General features: G+C 38.7%; 1 protein-coding gene across 1 annotated transcript; it reads right to left on the minus strand.

Moving 5' to 3' along the window:
* Positions 1-7,485: 7,485 nt before the first annotated feature.
* On the minus strand, positions 7,486-12,686 carry LOC121505781 (NXPE family member 3-like). The gene is made up of 3 exons (XM_041781333.1): positions 12,560-12,686; positions 8,112-8,318; positions 7,486-8,030 (listed from the first exon to the last, which is right to left on the minus strand). Exons 1-3 carry the CDS (start codon positions 12,684-12,686, stop codon positions 7,486-7,488), a joined length of 879 nt encoding a protein of 292 aa, XP_041637267.1.
* Positions 12,687-18,962: the final 6,276 nt, after the last annotated feature.

An 18,962-nucleotide genomic window follows, 5' to 3' on the forward strand; every position in this document is an offset into this window, starting at 1 on the left:
TGACACTTAAATTACATTCAGCTGCTCCGACTCCACATGTACTACAAAAAACTCTGTCTGGTGTTGTTGACAGTTGAAGTATTTTGAATGTTATCTTGACTGTTGACAAAATCAGATTTAATATACACACAGTAATGGCAGTCTTTCATAGTTCCAACCAGGAAATGCAATGTTACATACATATATATTCTATATACGTATACAATGCAGTGAAGAAAGTAGAAGAAAGTTTTTTTGTTTGTTTGTTTTGTTTTTTAGCCATTTAGCGTTTCAGAGGTTTTGGCTTCGTAACTCTTACATGATTGCCATTTTTGCTGAGCCTCTTTAATATTGTTGAATCATGAACACTGACCTTCACTGAATCAAATGAGGCCTGCAGGTCTTTAGATGTTGTTCTGGGTTCTTTTGTGGCCTCCTGTAGGAGTCGTCAATGCTGTTGTTGGAGTAATTTTGGTAGGCCAGCCACTCCTGGGAAGGTTCACCACTGTTCCAAGTTTTCACCATTTGTGGATTATGGCTCTCACCATGGTTTGTTGGAGTCCCAAAGCTCTAGAAATGGCTGATTGGAGCTCTTTTCAGGACTGAAAGAACTGAGAAGAATCTTGACTTTTCCACAATATTGTAATAGTCTCAGACAGTGGATTTTGATTTTTGTAAAATGTAAGCCATCATCATGTACAATGAAAAAATACTTTTAAATATTGCACTTTGTGTGTGATAAATCTAGATATATGGAAGTGTATTATTTCTATTTTATAAATAAGGGGGAAAAATAACCTTATCGTGATATCCTAATTATTAAGATGCACCTGTATGAGAAAGGTGACTGTTTCAGGTGAGGGTGGATGTCGAGAGAATCCCACCTCCACCTGTGCATTTCCTTCCCAGAGTAAAGGGAACACAGCAGAGTAGGAGCCATTCAGGTGATCCAGCACCTGCCCGACCACACCTGCTTCAAGTTCTTTATTGTGCAACCGTGCAATTAAGAAATCTCCTCCAGACTTCTTGGCCTTTCCATGGAAGTCGTACATTTGAATCAGAACCTCCAGCTGATCTCCAACGAGCCATCCTCCTCCACTCCAGGGGAGAATGGTGAAGGTGCTGTGAGCAGGATCACTCATCCGATTCAAAGAAAAAGGAGCTGACAAAAATGGGGTTTTAGGCCAAGAAATGGAATTTAATAAAAGGTGTTCCTCCTCAGCATCTTTAGAAGACAGTGGCTTGAAGGTATAGAAGTAATGAGGACGGTGGGAAGCAGACGCTGCTTTCTTCAGGTTCTTTTATTGAGAGACAAAGATAGTGATAAAAAATTCTGCAAAACAAATTTACTAGCTTTGCATTTATTTACTAGTTTGGTCTTAAATAACCTCGTAAGATCCTCATCCACATATAAGTATATTACATTTTGGCTTTCCTACATTATAGCCATCATTTTTGGTATTAGAATTGATGTAATAATTGCTCAAAATGTCCACTTAAGTTTAAGGTATTGCTTGAAATGCTGGGATAATTTTCTGTTTGGATATTTTAGGGAATTTTCTTGGAAGTTACCAAAGTATTTTTATTGAAATTAAGAGGATACTTGTATATTTTGGAGGGTTTCATGGCTTTAAATTTATTGTAATTTTTTAATGCATTTTCATGGGAATATGGGGAAACTATTACCAAATTTTTTTGAAGTTGGATTGGGAATTTAGGCTTCAGAATGGTCCTTTGAATTTTTCAGCATTTTTCTTAGAAAACTTCAAGGGGGTTGGGTTATTTCCATTATTTTCACAGAATTTTGGAGAATGTTTCTTGAAAATGTTTAGAATTTGCCAAGAAATTGAAGGGGGAATTTACTTTAATATTTGGGGGATTCGCTTGAAATTTTCAGGAATTTTTTGGGGAAATTTTTATTGGAATTTTCAGGCTTTATGAGGAATTTTCACTGAAAGATTTGAGTACTATCTAAAGAAATATTTGGGTACTTTAAAAATATGTTTAAGAATTTTTGAAGACATTTTTTTAATTATGGAATTTTTGGGGGGTTTGGAAAGGAAAATTTCCAAGAAATCCCTGTTTATTGACAAGACTGATATTTTAACTTATATCATTGTACTTATCCCACATAAGTTGGAGAAAATAAAAATGCTCTCCAAACAAAGGCTCAGGTCTCAGGAGGATAATCATGTCTTCTATTTTCAAAAAGAAACAAGAGAAGCTATCTTTCAAAATGTCAATCAGAGGTTGAGGGCAGATGTAAACAGGCTGGATTTATATGTGAGGAAAGCTTGACTTCCTATCTTACCTATCCATAGATGTTAGTATGAAGGCAAACACACCAAGAAGGAGAATGATGACACGAGCCTTTCCAAGGGTCATGCTGATCACTTGTCAGATAAAACTTTGTGGCTTCATGGCTCATCCCTTTCTTGTAGTGGATTTAAAGAATAAGTGAAAAAGGGGTAATTGAGTCCTTGTCAAGGTAAGATTTCAAAACTCTTGTAGGAAAAAAAAGACTTTATTAAAAATCATGTTTACTGTACATTATAGCAACAATATTCTACAGAAGAGGACACAGATGAAGGAAAACATAATGCTGGGCACTTTGAGATTAAAGTCAAAAACAGTATTTTTAAAGTTATTTGAATCAAAGGCATTCTTGTCATTTTCTACAGTAAGTTTGGGTAAAACAGTGTAGACAGAGGATGAAAATAAATACTCAGATAACATCAAGACTTTCAGGTCTGAATGTACATGATTCATAAAGATAATAATGGAACGTGCCAAGTCTACCTCCAGGAGTTCAAATCACACAAAGTCATCAACCCAGATTTAACACTAGATTAACTTCCTCCTTTCTTTCATTTAGGATCAGATAGATCTGACGTCTGTGAGAGACACATGACCTAAACTGAAGAGCTTCTCAACCTAAAGGCAGCGTCTTCAAAATGTAATGTTATCTGATAATAACTTTATTCATATAGCACTTTTCAAAACATGGGTTTACAAAGCGCTTTGACACGCAGAAAAACAAAGCAGCAAGAGAAAATGACAGTAAAACATTAACACAAGAGAACACTCGAGGTAAGAGAACCTAAACAAGATCAAACCCCAGGCTACATGTTCAACCCAAACAACATTACTGAGCCAACAGGAGACATTATTAGAACTAAAATTCCTAAGAAATCAAATGAGTATTGATATCCTATGACATCAGAACTGAGAAACCTAAGACATCATTAGAACAAGACATCCTGAGATATCACAAGAACTAGGAATTCATAAGACATCACAAGAACCCACTAGTACCCGGCCAACACAGGAACCAAACCACAAAAACCTGAGACCAAGGGGACTGAAGTTTTAAAAGGCAAGTTAAAGAGAACCAATAAGAACTAAAAACATTAAGAGAGGTAAAATTGTCAAGGAAAATTAAATGTAAAAGAATAAGTCTGAAGAAGGAAAACCCTAAAATGATACAAGGATCAAGAGGGTGAAAACAAAAACAAGTAAGAACTGCCTACATAAAAACTCAAGATCATGGATACAAGAAATAAAAACAATAAGAGGAGTAAGAGATATTAAAACACAAATAAGAAGAATAAAAGATATTAAAACAAGCTAAAGATCAGAAGTGGTAATGAATTTATAATAACAATAATGATAACAGTGAAATAGCAAAAGTGGCAGTGATGCTAAAATAAATGAAGAAGAAGATAAAAAAAAGGTAGGTCGATGAGTAAAGGAATAAAAAGGAGTAGAAGACGACGTCACATAAAAGCAAGTATATAAAAATGAGTTTTAAGATGTGATTTAAAGGCAGACTGTTTCTGCAAGCCTTATTTCCTCGGGGAGGTCGTTCCAAAGTCAAGGGGCCCTGATGGAAAAGGCCCTGTCACCTTTAGTTACAAGTCTCAACTTTGGAACGACCAGGAGGCCCCCACCCCAGGATCTCAGGTGTGGGCTGGCTCATAGGGGGTTAAAAGTTCTGTTACATATATTGGAGCCAGAACCTTTAGTGTTTTAAAAGTAATGAGTAAACTCCTAAAATCAATTCTCAAGTTGTCAATCCAGTTTGTTTACTTTTGGGGACTTCATTAAAAATGTTAAGCGCCCGCTCTGATGAGTTTGATATTTGATTGGCTGGAGATGAATCATGAAGTGTAACCTGTGTATGTTGTCTGGATGGTGTTCTGGGTAGTTAATGACCAATCAGGGAGCAGTAAATTAGCTCTGATTGTGCTCCTTCAGTGACTGCAGTAACAGACAGAGTCACAGAAACACATGAGCTGAGTGTTTTGCAGCAGGTGACTCCTCTGAACATACATATGCAGAAAGGAGGTCTGTTCTTTAGCCCCTGACACCCCTAGTGCCCCATATCCAGGATTTTTTTTTTTTTTTTTTTTTTTTTTTTGAGGGAGCAGCTTGAAAAAAAGGCCTTTCTTTTGCATCTTTTGATAAAAAACAAAATATTGACGAAAGTTTTGATTAGGGATGTACAGTATTATTGGTTTGATATTGGTATCAGACGATATTTTGTCTGCCTTTATCAGCTGTAAATATTGGCTGTACAAACATAATTTAGTAGACTTTTGGGCTGGACCAACAGGCCTACTTCAGCTAAAGACATTTTCTTTATTAATCATCTTTCCTTGCACTTGAAGGTGTGCTGTGAGGAAAGAAAATTGATATTTTTTTTCATCCTCAAACTTTAAATTGTGTCCTTAAAGGACTGAAGTTTTAGGTCTTTACTATATCAAAGTATCGGTATGGACATTGGTACTTGGTTAAAATCATTTTGTAAATATCATCATATTAAACATCAGCAAAATCATGCATTTCTAGTAATTATGTTAAAATAAGACCAGCCGGTAGCAGATCATTCATACATAATCCAAGTGGACTTTTGGCAAGTGTACTCAGATCTGGGCCCTGGCCCCCGACATGAAAGTGCCCTTAATATGTCTTTTAGCTTATTTAAGCTCACAAAAGCATAGCAAGCCATGAATAAATATGACAATTACAACAACCAGTGCCTTGAAAGTATTTGCCCCCTTTGTGATTTATTTTTTGCATATTTTTCACACTTATATGTTTCAGATCATTGGGGCGCACTAGGCTCTGGCCGAGTAGTTAAGGTTCGCCTCATGTATGCAGGCAGCCTGGGTTTAAGGCCAGCCCATGCCTACATGTTTCTCCCCCACTCTTTCATCCCTGTTTCTGACTCTTTCCACTGTCCTCCTCCATGAATTAAAGACAAACATGCCCAAAAAATATTATATTGAAAAAAAAAGAAAACTAGACAAAGATAACCAGAGTAAATGCAAAATACGGTATTTAATTGATGATTTGACTTATCAAGGGAAAAAGCCACATCGGAGGGTTTTCCAACATTAACAGCCGGTCAAAGGTCATGCCACTTCATCTCAATTTAGATGTAAGTCCAGACTTTGACTAAGCCAACCCAAAACCTTCATTTTGTTTTTCAAGCCATTCAGAGGTGGGCTTGCTGGTGTGTTTCAGATCGTTGTCCAGCTGCATCACCCAAGTGCGCTTGAGTTTGAGGTCACAAACTGGTGGCCGGACATTCTCCTTCAGGATTCTCTGAAATGAAAATGTGTTTTTAGTTATTTTTACTTAGTAATTAGTGTCATTATTGAATCAAAAGTGACTAAATTTATATCAATTATTAATCAACATTAATTTCAGGTCAACAACCTGAAAACAGGGAGCAGAATCAGTCTCAGAATTACAATTTAAACAACAAAAATTCTAATTATTAATAAGTATTATTATTTAAATAAATAGATAGTGCGAGAATGAGCACTGACACTTTAAACCAGAGGAAATATCACAATGTAAATGCATGATAATGAAAAATAGTTCTTTTAAATCTACAGTAGAATTTATGAAACAAAGCATCATCAATTGTTTGAATGAAACTTAATTCAGCAAATAACTATTATAACAAAACTATAGTAAACAAACAATTTCAAAAACTAAGCAAAAAAAAAAAAAGTGATGAATGTTTGTGAATGTGTGAGAGTGAAAGAGAATAGACGAAGGACAAGATGGCTGTCATTCTTAAAATGGTTGGACCGCATGCTTCTGCACATGTGACGTATGAGATTGTACTGAGAACAAAGGAAAGCTTTGATTATACAGTCACACTAGTGACTGTGTGGGTGAAGGCACTGTACCGGATAAATGTAGACACAACAAAGTAGACCCAAAACACATAAGCAGACAACATGCAAATAAATGCAGCTTTTAAAAATATATTTCATTGTTATTTTCACCACGTGCACATCAGCCAGGACATAACAAAAACATACAAACATACCAGAGTACAAAACCAAACTCCCACCCACATAATCCCAACCTCCTTTAAAAAACACAACTGTTTAACAGCATATCAAAATGAATGAATACATTAAAGGAAAGAACATATAAGGATGAAATAAGAAACAAGAAATTAAATTTAAGTTCATGGAAATACATTTGTGCATACAAACAACAAACAGCAGAAACTAAAACAGTGAAACATTTTCAGTTCACTGTGAACTTGTAAATTGTTGCCTCGGTTGTGTTTTACTAAAGTCATTCTCTCTATAGGTAGAAATTCAGAAATTATATCTAAAATATCTTACATTTTTCCAAAATAAAAGATTACATTCCTTGGCAAAATATGCTGAGGTTATTAATAATCTCTCATTGACCACATTTCTGTATGAAATAAAGAATAAAAACCAGCCTCAAAGATTTTCATTTTGTGAAAGGTGTTTTCACTCTTCTGCTGACCTGCTTAGCCATGAGTATGTGTTTGTTACGGGGAAAGGGGAACTTCTTGTGTGAATGCTTGTTAACAAAGGCTGCTAGTGGAGCGTTTAGCTTGGACTTAGCCACAGCGGCACTTTTGTCAGAATTGGACTTTACATGGACAGGGAGCAACACTGAAAGCTCTCTGTGACATAAAAGGTGTTTTTGCTCTTCTCTTGCTCTGTTTGGGCATGGCTATGCGATTGTTACGGTTTTCCGGTGCATCCAGGGCCTGCTGCCACGATAGCTGTTAGCTCAGAAGTAACTCTAGGAAAGCGGCAGTTTAACCGGAACTGGCCAACATTTCTTGCCAATGCATTTGCTGTGTCTGATATTTTAAAATGTGGGGTATTTAACTTAACTTAAACAGAGGGGGAGGAAGTGTACCTGAGGGAATCCCTGGCGCTGGGTCTACATTTCCGTGTGCACGTCAGGACTATGGCTTCGACACTTTGAATGAACTTAAGTTGCTATACTGTTCATATGGGTGCAGCTTAGGGTTTAAAGCTGTGCAATGACCTAACTTGGTTGAAATAAATACATGTTTTAATTTCTCTAAATCATTTTGAATTAGAAAAGCCAAAATTATCAAAAGAAGTACTAAACCCATGGTACATTATGTACATGTTTTTTTTTACATTAATTTCCCCAAATTTTTCCCACTAACCTAGAGACTCAGTCCTATTGGGGGCATATATAGGACAAGAGAACATCTATCATATCTCTAATGATGGGACGTTGTGGGTGAAGGCTGTGTGGCAGGTGATGGGCTAAGGTCATCTCCAAGGCGTCCACTATATGAACATTTACTCCTTTGACCACAGCTCTGATCACCTTGTCCCCCTGAAGTGAGTACCAGTCACTGTTGGTTAACGTCTCATATAGCGTAAGATCTTTGAGGTTTGCAGTCCTGATGACCACCAGTGTGTCTGGAGCTCGATTCAACAGACGGACCACCGCCCCTCGGATGCTCTGAAGCCGCCTGATGTAGATCTGTATTGGGAATGTGCTGAAATGGGACCAAATGCCAACAACCACAATTGTGTTGGAACCACCAACCAGTCCATCAAGTTCATTGGCGATGTAACGGAGCTGACTGGTTGGGACCTTGTGAAAACGAATAGGAGGACCGTGGCAGCGGTACGTCACCAAGATGTCCTTTGCACTGTCCCACATTATTAAAGGTCCTGCTTGCTCGCTGCCATTCAGATTAACCCTCTTAGCATCTGAAATTATTAAAGAAGGAACAGATTAACCCTGTGATACGTATAAAATCTAACAATTCAACATCCATGTTGATCAACTACCTGGTAGTGCAGCATCCAGGTACTCATACCACTGTCTGATGGTGGAGTCTCCATACAGGTGGACCGTCTTGCCTTTCAGACACTGACTCATGGCAGAGGCATTGTTGAATTTGTGAACTTTGGTGCCACCTAGTGATCGCCACACACCCTGGTAGTAATACCCAGAGAGTCCAGATTTCTCACTGCCTTCACTGACCCAGGGTTGGCCTGTAAGTATGTATTTAAATTATTATTGGTTTACTGAAGTATCATTTATTGTAGACAAATCCACAAACCCAGAGTCTCCTTTACCTTACCCACTAACAAAGAATAGTAAAGCAATCATTCAACTTTGTCTCCTAACCTGACTGGGGAATCAAGGGTCTTTAGGTCTATTTGAAAAGTCAAAAAATTGAATGTTCAAGAGGTACAGTGAATCACTTTAAAATAAATCCTCTCCTAAAGGAGATAAGAGAAGAAGCCATGAAGCTCCTTTCCTTATTTTTGAAAGAAACTGAACAGCTCTGACCAAGGCTGACACTCAAACACTTCTGGTTGTGCCACTCATGTAGGAACCTTCTTAACCAAAGAGGAATACTCAGACGAACCCTTGGTGCTCCCCCATTCCAGTGGCAGCGCCCTCTACAGTTACTGTCTGCATACTAACAACCCTGCTGGATGGATAGTCATGAATGAGGAAATCATTTCCACAACTAGACAGCTACAAAACTGAAGCTGTTTCACTTGGCACTCTTCACCAGGTGTGGTGGTTTATAGGTATTTTGCAGGTGATGACAAGGGCAATAAAAATGTCAGAGCTTTGGGTTGTTTGTGACAGTGCCAACTCGACCAAAAAAAAAAAAATCTTGTGCTAACTTTTGAGTCCTGAAAGTAGCGACACATTCAGGAAAAAAGTGTGAAAGCTCAGAGAGCAAATCCAGATCAGCAGAATCAGACATCACTCACATCTGTTCCATTTCCATCAAGTAGTCCCGTGTGGTTCAGAACAGTTAATCATGGTTGTGGTAATCCCTGATTTTGCTTGTGTTTCCACAGCTGATGCCCGTCCAACCTTGCCTGGCACAATGGGAAAGCGGTCTTTTTAGACATTTGGATCTTTGCCTCTACTTATTAATAGGAGTGGCTTTTTTGGCTCCCAAAAAACTCATTTGGTACCAGTTTGGCTTTTAAAATGTGTATTAAACAACAAAAAAACCTGAAGAATGAAACAGAATGTCAGATAAGATTCAGTACTTAGTTAGTATTAGTTAACAGTACTTAACTATTTCCATTAAAAGCATATTTATGAAAAACCAAGGAAGAAAAGCTGTTAAAAAGGTGCTAACCTCTAAGCTCAATTCAAGACATCTTGGCCTTCGCACACTGAGTCTGCTTTTATCATCTGAATTTTTCGCACATTAAAAAGAAAATTGATCTTATGTTGTTCAAATTATGTTTACCCACTGACGATGAAATTTTCGCCCGTCATTATTTTTTCTGAACAGGTTCGATTTTTGGCTAATTTTCACATCAGTCCCAGTCATTTAGACGATGATTGATGATTCAGATCAGTGTGTGCTGCTTCCTTCTCTCTCACCCCTGCCTGGCCCCTCCCCTCTCTCTCGCACTGAAACTTTACTTTAAACACTGTGGTTTGCTGGTGTATTATGTGGATCTCAACAACAGAAATATAACATATCAAGGCAGAAGTTTCTCTTCACAGCCACCTAACAAAGACTGAATTATAAGCTGCTCTCCTCATCTGCCTCAGGATCTCTGTGAGGATGGATGGATCCAGAAGGGTTTAAGAGAAGTGACAGCGCCTCACCTCTTATTTTTGTCACAGTACAAAACAATCGGCCACATTCTACAAAAAAATTTTTGCAGTGAATAAAAATAGAGCGCAACGGACTCAGTATGAAAGGTTCAAGTGCGTGTGTGGAGGTCTTCCTGGCACGTGCAACTGTGAAGAGACCCCAGGGTAGATTCGGGGCTGGCTGGAGGGATTATATATCTCATCTGGCCTGGGAACACCTCAGAATCTCTCAGGAGGAGCAGGAAAACGTCACTGGCGAAGCTCTCCATTTACTAGTCAATCTTCATTCTAACCCTCACCTATAATTATAAGCTTTGGGTAATGATTGAAAGAATGAGATCTCAGGTTCAAGCAGTCAGACAGAGATTCCTCTGGAGGGTGGCTTGGCTCAGCCTTAGAGACATATTGAGGAGTTTGGACATTTGGAGAGACCTCGAAGGAGAGCCGCTTCTCCTTTGCGTTGAAAGGAGCCAGTTGAGTTGGTTCGGACATCTGATTAGGATGCATCCTGTTTGCCTCCTTGTGGAGGTATTCCAGGCCTGCCTGACTGTAAAGAGACCCCAGGACTCACCGGAGCGATTATATCTCATCTAGCCTGAGAACTCTGCAGAATCCCCCGGGAAGTGCTGGAAAATGTTGAGGAGAGGGATGTCTATGCTGACTTGCTTAGCCTGCTGCTACAGCGACCCGGTCATGGGTAATTGGAAGAAAATAGATGAATGGATGAAAAAATAACTTTTTCATAAAGTGAAGGGATCATACCTAGTACATGTAATGTTCTAATAATTGCAGCAATCAGGCTCAACCAGAGCTTCAAGATACTAACTTTCCTCCAGTCCCATCGAGTCCTGACCACTGTTCTTCACTTTCTACCCCCCACATGACTTTTGTGCCTGAAAACATACACAAATATTCTCTTTCAATTATTAATTAGGGGTGGATAAATCAATAAGAAAAAGTTGAGTTTACCTTTCCTTTGAGGCAGCACAGTTACATTGGCAGGTCCTGAAACCTGAATGACGACTTTCATGTTGACATTCCTTAAGAGCAACCCCAGTAACATAGTCTTGAACACATAGTCTAATATGTAAAACCACATCTGAAAGGAAATAAACCAGAAGATGAACCAAAAGTTCTCTTATTAATAAAAGTCACTGGATTTGAACTTGCACTGTAAACATGTTTAGACTTTATAAAGAGAAATACCCTGCTAATCACTAGGATTCTATTATTTCGCCTGTAGCTTCTTCACATACAACCCAACTTCAAAAATACCAAAATATCCCTTTAAGGTCATTGCACACTCCAGTCCATCCTTTTCTGATGCATGTTTCAGACCATTTAACTGATAAAACTGTCAACCCTCTCACTCTTGGGCCTTGTCCACATGGAGACGAAAACGATATATTTTCATTTTGTTTTGAAAAAGTTTTCTGTAAATATGGGATCGTTTCAGGAAACCACTGATGACGCTGTTGTATATATGCCAAGCCTGTAAGTGGCACTGTAATGCTGCAAGGGAAATGCACCAAAAAAGAGAAAAAGATTACAGAAAGCTGCCCCAAAGTTTCTCCTGATTGCCCTCCTGGTTGTTCTCCGTGGTGGATTTAGGACATACGGTGTATGCTGTTCTTGGTGGTGTTAAAGGAGCATCAGACTCTGCTGTAAAAGCCATAATAAGCTCAATAGCTTCTGCAGCACGAACACAACCCTGTAATTCGCCATTGTTGTTTGGTTCGACAGTGCATGCGGCTTAAGTGGGCTACGCTGTGTGTGATGTTATCACTTCAAGAAATATACGGTTGGCTGTCCAAGCGGAGACGAAACGGTAAGATTGTTCACTCTGGGACCCAGTTTCAAAAAGTAGCATTTATGGCGTTTGCTTCTGCGTATACTCCTGAATTCGTCTCTGTGTGGACGGGGTCTCAGTCTGGTGCTTTTGTTTTTCTGCTTACTCTGAAAATTCTCAGTAGGAGGGAAAATAGTCTCATACTACTAAGAAAGAAAAGGAATGAAGATGATTTTGTGGCTGTTTCACTACTTGAAAAAGAAGAAAACAGTGGTTCCATCCATCCTTGCAGAGATCTATATAAGGGTATTTGCACAAGCTTGTGCATCACTGTGCCAAGTTGCAGAGTGACTGAGAGAGCTCAACTTTCCCGCCAGTCTCTGTTATGTGGCTGTAAGTTTTCCTTTACCTCTGATGTTCAATGGTTGTTATCCACAACATACATGGGGAAATAAAGGTATTCACGGTGAGGTTTCAGTGCAAGAGAGAGTGTTGCGGGCTCCTCAAGGAGGAGACAAAAGATATATGTGGAGTACATAATGGTGCATTTTTAAAACAATCTGATTTCAGATCTGAAAATCCCATCCAAGCAAAATGGACTCAGTGTGCAAAGACAATGTGTTACCTCTGCTACTGAATATGCAAAGTGCAGAGGTCAAAGAGAAAGCTGTCAGACAGTCTCTGTGATGAAGGAGATGTTCACTTCGCTGTGGTGCTGAAATGCCCAAACATCCTCATATCTCATAGCTCTTTGGAAGAGACTCTCCTCATTGTCCTCAAGATTTATCTTGAATCCTGCAGAACTGTGGTTAACCCTGGTATCACAGCTCAGCTTCTTTGGCTTGTAACAGAACCAAGGCTCACCTGTGTGAAGGTCAGTGAAGTCGCACAGTGACCGGTTGTTTTGACGTAGGCAAACATTACAGGTGGTTATTTCAGAGATGACGCCCGATGACGTACTTGTTCTACATGAACTATTTAAGTATTTCATACTAGTTTAAAATCAATTATTTTAAGTGCTCAAACCTGAGATTCAAATGTTAATTTAAGTTTGCAAGACTAACGCTAAATCATCTACTTTAAGCGTGCAAAACTTCATATTTTTAGTGCAATGTACGCACCGATAAATTCATAGCACTCAAAATATATATCAGTCAACTGATTACCTTAGAACGTCAAATGGTACTCCCTGAAAACACTTTTTAAGTTATCATTTCACCTAAGGTGGACTAACTTGTGCCACCCTTTGCAACAATGGCTGTTAATGACCCACTGAACCGGTAGTTGATATTTCATTAATGTCAGTGTCATGATCCAGGTTTTGATTTATTATGTTTCTGAGTTTTCATATGGTTATCTTTGTGAATTCTTGTTTTCTAGTTTGATCTTGTTTTAGGTTTGGAGTTTATTAGGAGTTTTCTTTAGCCCTCGTGTTTCTTGTGTAGTATTTTCCTGTTTCTAGTATTTAGTTACTCCCTGTGTTTTATGTTTAGTTACTCCTTGTATTTTATGTCTAGTTATTCCCTGTGTTTCATGTTTGGTTAATTCCTATGTCTCATGTTTAGTTTTACTCCCTGTGTTTGAGTTCACTCCTTGGTTCTTTGTATCCTCCTGTGTTTTCAGTGTTTCTGTAGTTTTGCTTCTTGTGTTCAGTTTTCAGTCCTTGTGTGCTTCTTGTGTTAGGTCCCATGTTTCCTGTTTTATTTTGTAGTTGCCTTCCCTTGTGTGTTATTCCAGTTTTGCTTCCTGCCTGAGTTTCCCTCCACTTTGATTATCCTTCACCAGTTTCACCTGTGTCTGATTGTCCACACCTGTCTGCCATTGTTAATCACTCCCTGTGTATATAAGCTCTGTGTCTCCCTGTGTCTGTGTTGGTTCATTGCATATGTCTTCCCCGCGCTTGTTACTCCTCGTGCTTCCTCGTGCTTCCTCGTGCTCCTTTGGATTTTGTTTTGTTTCTTTGATTTTGATTCCGGTGTTTTAAGTTGTAAGTAGTTTGTTTGTTTGTTAATTAAATCCTTTTGTTTTATCTGCATTTGGGTCCTCCCTTTTGAGTTTTTTCCTGAACCTCGTGACAGTCAGTACGCCATCCAACAATCATAGAAATAACATTAACATTGCCCCCTATATAGTTGAGACAGCAACTTCACCCGTGTTGCATTTTATTTATTTATTTTATTTAACCTTTATTTAACCAGGAGAAAACCTCTTTGAGATTAAAAATCTCATTATCAAAAGTGGCCAAGACAGCAGCGGCAAACAGAGTGCATAAAGGTTTAGTGCCCAAAGACATTCTGGGAAAACTGCAGATTTATCAGAACTCAAATAATTTGAGTTCTAACAAAAACACTTAAATTGTTTGAGTACTGTTCACTTAAAACTTAAATGAGTTCTATCAGCTCATAAAAATAGAGTTGAAATAGCTGATTTGGATTTTTAAGTTAACACAACTTAATTTTGCCCCCTTTTTACTTAATTTGTTTAAACCAAGTCAACTAAAGTAAATTGAGCCCTTTAGCTGTTATGGCCAAGAAGTACAAGTAACTTGTTTTTAATAAGTATTTAAAACAGGTTACAAAAAACTGAGTTATTCAACTCAATGTTTCTTAGTAAAATGGATGCTGCATTTCACAGTGTAGGCTTCCTTCGCTCTCACTCACTCACCCCCCCTCCCCTCTTTCCTTCCCTTGCAGTGAACCTTGTGATTTGTCTGTGTGGATATAAACCATAATATTTAAAAGATAAAGGCACACATTTGTTCTCACAGCCATGTAACAGAGACTAAATTGAATTGAATATGAATTTTCACAGTGAATATAAATAAAATGGAGCAGAAAAGCGTGCGAAAAGCAGCATGTATAGAGAGAGCAGCAGGTAAAAGCCCATTTTGTGCAAGAGAGGGTAGATCTGGGGAAAATCTTACCTCCACTTGTGCACTTCCTTCCCAGAGTAATGTGAACACAGCAGAGTAGGAGCCATCAAGGTGATCCACCACTCGCCCGATCACACGTGCTTTCAGTTCCTTGTTGTGCAATCATGCAATTAAGACATCTCCTCCAGACTTCTTGGCATTTCCATGAAAGTCATACGTTTGAATCAGAACCTCCAGCTGATCGCCTATGAACCACTCTCCTCCCCTCCGTGGGAGAATGGTGAAGGTGCTGTGAGCAGGATCACTCGTCTGATTCATTGAAAAAGGAGTCAACAAAAATGGGGTTTTAGGCCAAGAAATGGAATTTAACAACAGCCGTTCTTCCTCAGCGTCTTTGGAAGACAGTTGCTTGAAGGGGCAGAGGTCATGAGGAATGTGGGAAGCAGTGGCCACCTTCACCATGTTGATGACAGGGTTTTTCACCTGGCAGGGGATGAGAGAGAGTGATAAAAAAAAAAAATCTACAAATTTTTGAGTTATGTTGCTAACAATCATTGAACCCACCCAACCACATAACCTCTTTGGCAGGGGTAATTAAGGTTTTGGAGTCAAAGTCAAAGTCTGGACTTGAATCCAATTGAGGTGCTGATTTTTTTCCCCTTTAATAAAATCATCATTGGTAAAAATGATAAGATGAAAAATGATATGATGCGAAACATTTCAGTGTGATAAATATGCCAAAAAATCAAGAATCAGAAGGGGGCAAACACTTTTTTACAGCACTGCTATGTGTTTTATCTGTGTCGTAATTGCAGCAGGCTTTTAGTTCCTGACATTTTTTTATTGAGGAATACATTCAAATATTTTGAAAAGTTTTTTTTTTTTTTTTTTAACAGGGAAACAAGTTAAGTTAGAAATGTTTTAGTTAAATTTCTATTTACTTGACTGAAATATCTAAAATGAAAATTCTTTCATGGAAAAGGTGAAAAAAGCTAACTTTTTGGCACCAAAGTATTTCAGTTTTTTGTTTATGTTGTGCTTTGTTACACAAATGTTCTAGTTAGAGTAAAAATTGTAACTAGGGCAGCACTGAAGGGCCCTCGCACCCCGGGGTGTGGCGCAACCGCCCATGGGTGTTGTAATAGTTGGGTGTTAACAAACCCATGCATTGTGCTGCAGCAGGGCAGGTAGACCACGTAGATCCTCCATTGAGTGTTGTGATGTTAAAAAAAAATATGCACAGTGCACATTGATTATGAGGTAGTACTGCCTCTTAACAGTAGTTGGCAGTGTGATAAATGTGGATGTTGATATGTAGAAGTGATGATGGAGGGACTATTTATCATGTTAAATAATTCAAAAAATTGGACATTTTATTGTCAATGTGCTACTGGCGTCTTACACAAGGTGGCGCTAAAGCAAAGCTACGAAATGAACATTAAAATCTGTAGAGAGGCAGACCCTGATCATACATGTTAAATTCAAAGGCAATCAGATGTTTGATAAGAGAGTTACACCCACTTCCTTTCTGATGGCGAATGATCAAAATGGCGGCTATGGCCACTGAGATATCTGTTAATAATACACATCAATATTGGGACAGATATTGAGGACTTCTGGTGAAAATCAGAGCATGATAGATTCAACACACTAGGGGAATACAGAAATGAGCCATTTGCGTCACTTCCTGTTGGCAGTAGAGGGTGGTGTGATAAGCTGTTTTCATGTGGGCGTGTTCAAAGCGATACTGTTGTGTTGTCATAACACGCTGAAGACCAGAGAATGATCTCCCCCAAAAGTTGATTCAGTTTTCAGTGAATAATTGTCCAAAAAGAGGCATTATGTTGGAATTGCGGTGAAGCTGTTGGGCTTCCTGTTGGGATTTTGACATGGGTCCAAGAGGCATTTTTGTAGGTGTGGTCATGATGCGTGCACAGACCGAAGATCATCTGCCTAAGTTCAATGGAGTTTGGGGGCTGAATTTTTAAAATGACAAGAGACACAGAATCCTTGCTTTAAACACCGTGATTTGCCCATTTATCACATAGATTTCAGCCATAGAAATATACTAGAGATTTGTTTGCTCAGTCACCTAGAAGATTCAATTAAGGCACAATGTGGATTGCCTGGTGTGAGTGTATCCTAAAAGTTGCTCTCCATCTCTCCAACTTGGCACAGCTGGTGCCGTATGAAGCGCTCTGTCAGGATGGATGGGTCCAGAGTGATTTTGAAGGAGTGACAGAGCCACAGGCTTGTCCTAGCTGCTTATTTTCATCGCAGAATGAAACAGTTTGCCACTTTCTATTAAGTTTTTGCATTAAATACAAATAGAACATAACAGACTCAGTGTGCATGGTTTGGGTGTGTGACGTTTTTTCGTATTAAGGCTCCGTTATGCTTCTGCGTGGACGGTCGCATGATTGTCTGATGAGTGAGGCTCTGCTCTTACCAGGTAAAGATGACTTCTTAGTTTTGTTAAAAAACAGAAAAGTGCATGAGGAAAGATGATGTGCCGTACACGTAGTTCATGATAGAGGAAGTAATTTGTTTTCTTTCATTTGTAAAACTTTAATTGGTTAAATTTTATACCTTAATTTATTTATCTAGTTATTTTGGCTGTTTTAAACTTACCCCAACACACATTTTTCCAAGAGGAGAAAATAGAGGAATAGGGGGCAGTGGGGCTGGGTTTTTGTTTTTTCTGCAATATAAAGAAAAAACACTGGGTAGTTAGAGTAGTTTAGGTTTTCCATGTTGGAGTGATTTGTAAAAACACTTGTGATGTTACATTACAAACGGTGTTTGATGTTGTTTTGATATATTTGATGTCTTGATATTGAGAAATAAATATCTAAAATTCATAAGTTTTGAGGTTAAATAACATTTATTATTGCATATTATTCACACGCTGTTGGTATGATGTTCCTTTTCAAAAATCCTGGGTTAGTTTTATGCCAAATGTAACACACCTGCTAAGAAGTTCAACTGTTGTCTCATTGGTCCACAGAATATTTTTCTGAGACATTTTTTCACAAATGTGAGTCGAGCCGAACTCTCCGAAGGATGCCTTCTTTTCTTAGTCTCTTTCTTATTGTTGAATCATGAACACAGACCTTAACTGAGTCAAGTAAGGCCTGTAGGTCTTCAGGTGTTGTTCATGTGACCTCCTGGATGAGTTGCTGATGCGCTCTTGGAGTAATTTGGGAAGGCCGGCCACTCCTGGGAAGGTAAAGTACTGTTCCAAGTTTTTTCCATTTGTGGAAAATGGCTCTCACTATGGTTTACTGGAGTATCAAAGCAATAGAAATGGTTTTGTAACCTTTTCCAGATTGATAGATGTTAACAACTACTTCATCTTGTCAGTAAGGTTTTATTTAGGGGATTTTTTGATTCAGCAGGCCTGGCAGTAAATAGGAAATCAACAAATTCAAGCAATAACTTATTTTATTTTATAACCCACATTCAGTCTGGAACACTCTCATCATATATTTAACCATTTTATTTCAAAATGGATGTACAGTTTTACTTGGCGGATCCTCCCGAGGTTATTCAAGCAGCATACTTTGACTTTCCATTGAGTGCATGGCTGGAAACCCCCACATGGATAGAAACATTTATGACTGTGTATTGAAAACAATGAATTATTTCAGAAGTAATTAATCCATAGTAGCATCAATCTGAGTATGAGGGAGAAACAAGCTTGAAGCTATAAAGGAGGAGGCTGGAGTGGAGGCAGCAGCAGCCTGGCGCATCAGCACTGATGAAGCAGGGATAGGTGAGGAGAACGTCATATTTAAATACACTACTGTGTTAAGAGAAAGAGCTGTGATTGGCTGTGGGAGCTGGGAGGCAGTAATTGGTGTCAGCTGGCTATAAGCCTATCACAGCTGGGTGTACAACTTCTATGAACTACTACTGAGCTTCATCAATATTAGATAGAATGAACTCGGGCAGGACGGTTAAAAGAAAATATCTAATTGCAAGTTTGGTATAAATTGCTTTACTGAAGGGGATTATCATTATATGTCAGTCGTTTTGATAAAGAAAAACATACACAAAACAACGTAGAAGAAAGAACCCCCTGCCCAGCTGTTAGTTACAGGGGAAGCATAGTCCGGCTCCTCGCCCCTCGTCCTTCAACAACACCTGTGAATGTGAGAGACACCTGTGAGAGAGACTCCAGACAATTGAATTTCCCTGCGGGGTTAAATAAAGTTACTGTATTGTATCGTATTGTATTGTATTGAAACGTTCCTTGTGGAAAAACCAATAATAGTTAGTTGACCTGTCCTCCTCCTCCTCTGTCACCTCTACATAGCTAACAGATCAGGAACCCAATCGTCCCGCTGATCAGTCACGAGCTGAGCCATCTCACCTGGCATCATCATGTTCATC

This window comes from Cheilinus undulatus, linkage group 23, assembly GCF_018320785.1.
Source record: "Cheilinus undulatus linkage group 23, ASM1832078v1, whole genome shotgun sequence".
NCBI lineage: Eukaryota > Metazoa > Chordata > Actinopteri > Labriformes > Labridae > Cheilinus > Cheilinus undulatus.